At 43.8% G+C, this 9,229-nt stretch overlaps 1 protein-coding gene across 1 annotated transcript in view; it reads left to right on the top strand.

Moving 5' to 3' along the window:
- Positions 1-9,229, top strand: part of CPM (carboxypeptidase M) — a 74,456-nt gene that overhangs the window by 55,543 nt on the left and 9,684 nt on the right. The window contains exons 4-7 of the mRNA XM_012642073.1: positions 827-999; positions 2,646-2,830; positions 3,784-3,954; positions 7,774-7,926. Of these exons, the coding sequence (XP_012497527.1) occupies positions 827-999; positions 2,646-2,830; positions 3,784-3,954; positions 7,774-7,926 (682 nt within the window). The remainder of the gene's footprint in view (positions 1-826; positions 1,000-2,645; positions 2,831-3,783; positions 3,955-7,773; positions 7,927-9,229) is intronic.

The raw sequence follows: 9,229 nt of genomic DNA, 5'->3' as shown, positions 1-9,229 counted from the left end.
GGGCAACAGAGTGAGAGTCTGTCTCAAAAAAAAAAAAGAAAGATTCATTTTTAATGTAGGTAAAAAGTGAACTCATTTAAAGAAAATATAAAGTAAAAAACAGCCTATGGATAATATGCAGATATGGAAAAAAATTGTGAGGATCATGGGCAAATGACTAAAAGTTTCAAGAACAGGAGAATGTGGAAATCAGAAATACACAAATATGACAAAAATTTGCACAAATGTGCGATAGGAGAACTTGGAAATAGGGGAATTTGAAAAGAGTGGAATATGGAAGTCAGAAATCTATTTAAATTATGCTTATTACAAACTTGGATTTTTCTTTTTCATTAAAATCCACAGTGCAGTGGTTCTCCATCTGTTATCCACCAAGACATACATAATGGCTTTCATATCCACCATGCGTTCTCATGGAAATACCAATCCCATGCCCTCTCTGTAACTCCACCTCTTTCTCTAGAAGGTATTAATATTTTGGAAGGCAAATAAGTGAAAAACATTGTAATAAGAAGAACCTTTACTTCATGCTAATACATTCTTCAAAAAATATTTACAAATGGATACTTTAACTTCTTTCAAATTTTAATTTCATTTCAAATTTCAAATTCAAATTTGGTACTTTAACTTTTACTGAGGGATAATTTTCAGCACACCCCATGATTGCCACTTGCCAGGGTGTGTACTTGAGAAGCAGTGGCCTTAAAAACTAGCTGGGGTCTAAAATGTCACATGCAGAGGCCCCTGTTGGGGAATTTGCACTGTTGGACTGTGTTCCTTGTCGCCTCTGCCCTAATAATTCCCCTTTTCTCTTTAACACGTGCAGACTGTTGGGCGGGAACTGCTGCTGCATCTGATTGACTATCTCGTGACCAGTGATGGGAAAGACCCTGAAATCACAAATCTGATCGACAGTACCCGGATCCACATCATGCCTTCCATGAACCCAGATGGATTCGAAGCTGTCAAAAAGCCTGACTGTTATTACAGTAACGGAAGGTAAAGATGGGCTGATCTATCTTTATTTAAAAACAAAACAACTCTAGCCTGGGCGATAGAGCGAGACCCGTAAAAAACTCAGCCAGGCGTGGTGGCACGCACTTGCAGTCCCAGCTACTCGGGAGGCTGAAACAGGAGGATTATTTTTAAGCCCAGGAATTCAAGGCTGCAGTGAGCCATGGTCACACCACTGCACTCCAGCCTGAGTAACAGAGTGAGACCCCGTCTCTAAAAATATAAGTAAATGAAATAAAAACAAAACAGCACAAAGGCTCCCATCAGGCACCTCTTGGCCCCAGCAAGAGGAGTGACATAATAGTGCAAGACCACAGAGCCTGTGTCATGTTGCTGATGAGCTGAAGATCCTCCGGGCTGCCCATGGCTTGTGGGCTGGAATGGAAAACCCTGAATAAGGCTGCTTTGTCCCTGTACCCGCCTCGCCTCTCCGCCTTTGCTTGCCACTCACACGCCCTGCCCTGCTGCCCTCCGGCTGCCTTCACCTCCTGGAACTCCAGGTGCATGGGCCATTTCCCACTCCCTCCCCTGCTTAAGTGGTGTGTCCTCAAAGACCCCTTCCCCGGCCCATCCTATACTAGGTCCCCAGTATACTCTCACATTACCTGGCACTTTACCTTCATAGCACGATTTTTAATGTCTAATTTCTTATTTAATGTCTCTCTCCCCACTAAACTGCAAGCTACCTGAGGGCAGCAATTCTGTCCCTTGCGTCCGTCTGTGTTAGATCCCCAGTGCCTACCACGGTACCCAGGCCCTCGATAATCTCTAGTTGATAATTAAAGCCAGTAGTTCAAGAACTAACCGCAAAGAAGAATGAGTCTTGAAGTAGTTCTGATTTAAACAGTTTATTTTGTTTCAAGCTGCCTTGGGAGGTTTGGAATTTCTCAAATGTCTAATATACATTTATAATGCGTATAATTTATAAATTTATTTGCTTTGCCAAAAATAAATAAATGAAATCTAACCACTTGATTTCCCCCAATGTTAAGTTTTTCTAGCTTATTTAAACAAGGCCATTCCACTTTTCAGAAATGCATTTGTATGAAGTAGTGTGTTTACTGTTGTTCCTGTTACCAGTTGCTATGTAACAAACCACCCCAAAATTTGGTAACTTAAAACAACAGGTTTTTTACTGACTGTCGATTCTGTAAGTCAGGAATTTGGTCCAGGCAGAGGAGGGATGGCTAAACTCTACGTCACATGTCCGGGGGCCTCAGCTCGGGTCTGTCTGAGACAGCTAGCCTGGGCCTTTTGTCTGGAGTCTCAGTTCTGGCTGCCACCTGGGTTCCTCGTTTCTCCATGTGGACTCTCCATGTGGCTACCACTGGGGGCCCAGGGTTCTAAAAGGGAGTATACTAAGAGCAAAGTCCCCAAATGCAAACACTTATCAGACCTCTGCTTGCCTCACAATAGCTAATGTCTCACTGGGGAGATCAAGTCACATGGGAGAGGACAACATAAGGTGTGAATGCTAGGGGTGGTTCACTGCAGGCCACCAAGGCAACCATCCTCCACACCTGTATTCACATTTGGAAAAACAGCTGGAGCCCAATCCAAAGGTCTATGTGGTGTGAAAATTCACTCCCTCACTCACCATCGATAACGCTAAAAAATTCTTTCTTTTAAAGGGAAAATTATAACAACTATGACCTGAATAGAAATTTCCCCGATGCTTTTGAATTTAATAATGTCTCAAGGCAGCCTGAAACTGTGGCAGTCATGAAGTGGCTGAAAACGGAGACATTTGTACTTTCTGCAAACCTGCACGGTGGTGCCCTTGTGGCCAGTTACCCATTTGATAATGGTGTTCAAGGTAAGCAAGCACAGCCAGGCTCTGGCTTCCCCAGTCCCTAGTGAGCTGCCAACTCTCTGCCCTGAATGCGGATAAACTCTTGCCCCACTTGACTTCTCCGGCAGGGGTAGAAAGAGCCTCATGTTCCCAACCCTGAGCTGTCCTGCCTGTAATTCTTAAACAGTAGATGGGCAGTGTGGCTGAACTGACAACGCACAGCTTGACTTGTGTCAGTGAAATAGTGAAATCGGATCTAGGTTTTCTCACAGGAGGCAACATGGCCAAAAGAAAATAAAGCTAGAACAACTCACCTTTCTAGTTACATGAACAATAATTGCTGGCTCCTCTTAGAACTCTGTGGGATGAGGTATGTACCAAGGACTTAAAATATTACAGTGGCTTCATTTAATCCCTGCAGTACCTAAGGAAAGTTTACCAACCTCCAGAAATTAGCAAGAGTGACTAAGAGGATATTTAATTTTTAAGCTGATTTAGGAGGAGTTTGGGTATGTACAGGTAGAGCATCCCTAATCTGAAAATCCAAAATCTGAAATGCTTCAAAATCTAAAACTTTCTGAGCACTGACATGACACTCAAAGGACATGCTCATTGGACCATTTTGGATTTTGGCTTTTTGGATTAGGGATGCTCAACCGGTAAGTATAATGCAAATATTCCAAAATCTTAAAAAAAAAGAAATCCCAAATCTGAAACAATTCTGGTCCCAAGCATTTTGGATAAAGCATATTCAACATGTATCTGACTTATTTTGTGAACTACCACCACTACCACCTTGTATGTGTCATTAAAAAACAGAAAGAAGAGGAAGCGTTCATGGAAATAGGTACAGGATTTTTCTCCAGGGAAATGAGAGCATCCATGTGCCATGTGATTATGTATTTGCCAATATGGTATTTGTGTTTCCTCTCACTCTAAAGTCAATCGAAAGGTCTTGGCTTGTTTTTCAAATGCAGCCACTGGGGCATTACTGTCCCGAAGCTTAACTCCTGATGATGATGTTTTTCAATATCTCGCACATACCTACGCCTCAAGAAATATCAACATGAAGAAAGGAGATCAGTGTAAAAATAAAATGAACTTTCCTAATGGTGTTACAAATGGATATTCTTGGTATCCGCTCCAAGGTGAGTTTCTCTTCATTTCTTCCATTCTCCTTATTGCCTTTGCCCAGAGGTGCCAGTTGACCCAGCAGTTGTGAAAAGATCTTTAGGCACAATGCAGTCTCCTCCTTTGTGTCTCCATCAGCTAGTATCACAAGAGCAGTGGAGGTGACTGATAGTTTGAGAAATGCTCAGACGTGTTCCTCACTGCCAAGGGCCTCCTTCATTCATTCAAATGCTTATTCAGCATCTGCCTACTATGAGCCAGGAACCGTGCCAAGAAAGATGAATGAGACACAGAAACCTCTATTAAACTTGAGACTTTACCCTCAAGTTTAATAGAGGAGAAAGACATGCAAATAAATACAGTCATGTGTTGCTTTAACAATGGGGATATATTCTGAGGAATGCATTGTTAGTGATTTTGTCATTGTGTGAACGTCAGAGTGCACTTACACAAACCTAGATGGTCTAGCCTACTCCTCACCTAGGCTACATGGGATAGCCCATTGCTCCAAACACCTTTGCATACACAGTCCATCGTTATGTGGTGCATGACTGTAATTGTGATAGCAGTGTAATTAGAATAAAAATAGAGATTTAGGAAAGATACAGTGTATCACAGGGGTATAAAGCCAAAATACAATAGGGAGTCGAGAAGACCTTGGAGAAACTTAATGCTATGTCCCACCTAATGGGGACGGCTGCTACTTAGAGGCAGCTGATTATTGCCATGCAGCAATGGGGAACCAATATTGTCAGATCGTCCAGTTTGTAAAAGAAGCTGGATTTGTACATGAAATGTCATGATTTTGAAGCCATTTTGCAGGCTGAACAAAAGAGCTCTTCAGGCAGGATACAGCAGGAGGAGGGTCCCCAGTTTCCCACCCTTAGAATAGAATGGACAGGTACAGGAGGATCGAGATTGCCATGTAGGGAACGTGGAAGGAGAGAGATTATCAGAAGGAATAACATAAACAGAAGCGCAGGGGCAGGAGGCGCCTAGGATAGAAGGGCAAGAGAGGAGACAGTGGGCTGGAACTGCATTTCCGTTGCCCAGTGGAAAGCATTCCCTTCTAGACTGGTTGGCCTGACCCTGCCAAGAGCAGGCTGTGTTTCTGCATGCAGGCCACTTCCAAAGGCACCTTCCCTGGTCGTCACTTCGGATACACAGGCTGTCAAGTAATCTTGCACAAGTTGGTATAGTACTTTTGTGCCTGGGCAGCTCTCTGCCTGTTTTGCAGGTCATGTAAATAAACATAGACCACCACTGATAGGCAGCAGACATAGCTGGACACCGCAGCATCCCAAACCTCCCTCTGTTGGCCAAGACACAGCCCCGGACTCACACTTAGGGCTCCAAGCATAGTGCCTGCTCTCCACTCTTCTTAGCTAGGAAAGGGCCCCTCCTGCCCAGTGGCAGAGCTGTCCTTATGTTCACTGTAACTTTCAAGACAAATCCAGATGTGTAGGAAATTAGCTAGGAACAGTTGCTGCTGGGAATTGTTCCCAAGTGTGCCTGTGTGTGAGCTGTGTATTCTTCTCAGACAAAAAGCAGGCAAAGCCAGCTGCCTTGAGGAGCCTAGAGCACAGTGTCTGGCCCAACCTGGATGTTTTATTTCTAGGCCCGACTGGCCTTCCAGAACTGCGTACACTCTGCACGCTTGATATTCTCAATCCTGGTGACTTTGCCAGGGATCCATAATGCGCACCTGTTTTGCCACTTAAGTTCTTTTTTCTTTTTGAGACAAAGTCTCACTCTGTCGCCCTGCCTAGAGTGTAGTGGCATCATCGTAGCTCACTGCAGCCTCAAACTTCTGGGCTCAAACGATCATCCTGCCTCAGCCTCCTGAGTAGCTGGGACTGCAGGCACATGCCACCACACCCAGATAATTTTTTCTATTTGTAGTAGAGACTTGGTCTCACTCTTGCTCAGGCTGGTCTCAAACTCCTGACTTCAAGCAATCTTCCCACCTCGGCCTCCCAGAGTGCTAGGATTACAGGCCTGAGCCACAGTGCCCAGCCTGCCACTTTCGTTCTTTCTACTTGAGATGTATTTATCCAGCCACAGGCTTTGTTTTCTTTTCTCTCTTCCTTTTCCTTCTGTTTTTTTTTTTTTTGGTGAAGATGAGGTCAGTACCAGTAAAACAGACCAGACCAATGTTGGGCATATGGCAGCTGTGTAGTAAATTATAGTGGTCATCCTTGGTGAAGATGAGGTCAGAAAGAAATACAAAACCTATATAGTAAGTAAAGGAAATGGGACAAAGAAATTCTTCCTGTTTGGAATCCGGACCTACATAGAGATTACTTAATATTTAAATAATATTTTGATATGATAATTTGGCCATTTTCTTAGCATTAATATTGTCTTCTCCAATATTGTCTTCTCCTTCAGTACTTCCCAAATATCCTGATGGAATTGAGAATATGTATTTTCTTGGGCAGATATTAAGTGTAACAAATTAAAATCTGTCAAAAACTACTTCCTTAAAACTTAACGTATTTCATCAAATCCAGGAAGCTATTGATTGCAACACACAACATATTGCCGAAAAAAGAAGTTTTCAGTTAAAGTAAAAACACAATATTTTTCAGCCATAAACTTTAAGACACATCCCAATTCAGAGAACTTAAAATATGAAAAGTTTTGCATCTTAGAAAATATGAAATGATTACTGAAAGTGGGGGTCTGGAGGTAAGAACTGGAAAGCAAGCAAGAGCCGTGGCAACCCCAGAAGCCACGAGGGGCTGGGCCTTCTACCCCCCAAGAGTCAGCAGCCACCCTTCTTTCAGCCCCAGGAGCCCTTTAGCGTGATGGATAAGAGCACAGGGGCTTGTGCGAGGTCACCTGTGTGCCAGTCTCGGCCACGCACTGGCTGGAATCCCTGGGCATATTCCTTAACATCTGTGATCACGGGCGGGGCACGGTGGCTCACGCCTGTAATCCGAGCACTGTGGGAGGCCGAGGTGGGAGGATCGCTTGAGGTCAGGAGTTCAAGACCAGTCTCAGCAAAAGCGAGATCACCATCTCTACTAAAAAAAGTAGAAATTAGCCAGCCAACTAAAAAATAGAAAAAATTAGCCAGGCGTGGTGCTGTGCACCTGTAGTCTCAGCTACTTGGGAGGCTGAGGCAGGAAGATTGCTTGAGCCCAGGAGTGTGAGGTTGCTGTGAGCTGGGCTGATGCCACGGCACTCTAGCCCAGGAGACAGAGCGAGACTCTGTCTCAAAAAACAAAAAAACAAAAAAAAAACCCACAGAACATCTGTGATCACACTTCCTCATCTGTAAAGCAGGGGTAATACTTGTTGTCAGGATTAAATGAGTTGATACAAAGCACTTGGAACAGTACCTAGCAATAGTGAACCCTCAGTAAATGTTGGCCATTATTAGTCCTCCAAATTAGTGAAAAATCAGCTTTACATAATAAGCGTGTTTATAAATGGTTTGTAGAAATGTTTTTAAAGAAATCTTACTCTAGCTTATAGCCATTAAAATGTAATTTAAAGAAGAAATGTAATTTAAAGAATCCTTTTTGTAATGTAGGATTTCAAACAAATGCAAATAAAAAACGACCCACCCCTCACTTAACTTTGATGCACAGTTAAACTTCAGTCCGCTCTGACCCAGTTATCCATATGGGACTATTTAGCATTGCCTGGTCATGCGTGGGTAGTAAAATGTCAAGCCCTGATTTTACACGCTAATATGTCAGATTCATCTTTTCCTGTTTACGTGTACTTTCCCTGCAACTGTCTGATTCACTTGTCCCCAAGGTATGTGATACTTGGCTCTGCTCCAATTGCAGACCTTAACAAAAATTAAATATGCTTGTGTTTAGGAGGAATGCAAGATTACAACTACATCTGGGCCCAGTGTTTTGAAATCACGCTGGAGCTGTCGTGCTGCAAATACCCTCGTGAGGAGAAGCTTCCATCCTTTTGGAATAGTAACAAAGCCTCGCTCATTGAATACATGAAACAGGCTCACCTAGGTTTGTAAGGTTTTCTTATTAATTCCTTGTTAATAGTACAAAATACAGCACCTGGCAAGAACTCTGGGTTGAGCAAATGCAAGCCCCTATTTATGTTTTCTAGGCACAGCCTCATTTTCGGTCCCGGCACTGATGGTTAAGAACTGTCTCTGCGTGAATATCTGCAGTGTGTGAGAAAGGCGGTGCCCATCTGTTCATAGAAGGGAAAGCGAGATGCGTGTTACTTTAACATGGGGATGTACAAATCCTGAGTATCCCCAGTTTTACAAGTTGAAAGATCTGGAAATCTGACAAAAGATCAGGAAAACAGGATGCTATACTCTGTTACATCATTTCCCATTTAGAAAAAAGCCATGTTTGCTTGTCACTCGCCATGTATCAAGGACCCTGGGAACACTGGACATACCATTTTGCATTTTGTCCAGAACGGGGCGGTGACCTAACACCACTGGCCTCAGCCTCTCACACCGTTGAACTCTACCGAATGTCCTGGCGCTAGGAATCTTCTCAGCCTGTCTTCTGAAGGCTGCCTGGCCCTTATCACGGAGGGACAAACTAAATGTGGCAAAAGAGTGGTAGCTCTCAAACACGTGCAGCACAGTCACTGGAGGGCTTGTGAAAACAGATTGCTCCAGCAAAAAATAAATAACTAAATAAGAATAATAGTAAAATAAAATAAAAAACAGATTGCCCCAACCCAGAGTTTCTGATTTAGTGGGTCTTGAATTGTCAGCATCTTCCCAGGTGCTGCCCATGCTGCTGGCCCAGGCACTACGCTTAGAAACCAGTGCACTAGAGACACGCACCACTTGTGATGACGATGGAATCCCCTGCGGGTCACGTTTATTAACCAGTCTGTGTGTCTCTGGGCAGGGTGTGGAGGGCTCTTCTGCATGGCAGCGTTAATGTTACATTTCTCCATTTAGGATGGCTTGGCGGGAGAAACATATCAAGAATTGGCACAATAGTTATGCCACCACATCAAGCCACAGTGGATGCTGTGTGTGAGTGTGTGTGTGTGTGCACTTACACGTTTAGGAGATTTGCTGCATGGGCCTACTGTGTAATGGCACCATTTCTGGAATTTTCTGCATGATTCAAACCAAAGCTTTCCACCTGCTAAAAAGGAGATGGAGAAGGATGAGAGAGGGAAGCACAGGGCCAGAGGCTGAGTATGGAGATAACTAGGACCCTTCCCTTGGCTACTCGGAGGCCTCTACCCTCTTTCGTGCCTATATCCCCCACCTCCGCCCCCCGGCCTGAGCAAAAGTACACAAGATTATTGGTGAATTTACAGGGCTGC

Source organism: Propithecus coquereli, unplaced genomic scaffold (genome assembly GCF_000956105.1).
Source record: "Propithecus coquereli isolate 6110/MARCELLA unplaced genomic scaffold, Pcoq_1.0 Scaffold172, whole genome shotgun sequence".
Classification (NCBI taxonomy): domain Eukaryota; kingdom Metazoa; phylum Chordata; class Mammalia; order Primates; family Indriidae; genus Propithecus; species Propithecus coquereli.
This window is presented reverse-complemented; position numbering and strand designations above follow the sequence as displayed.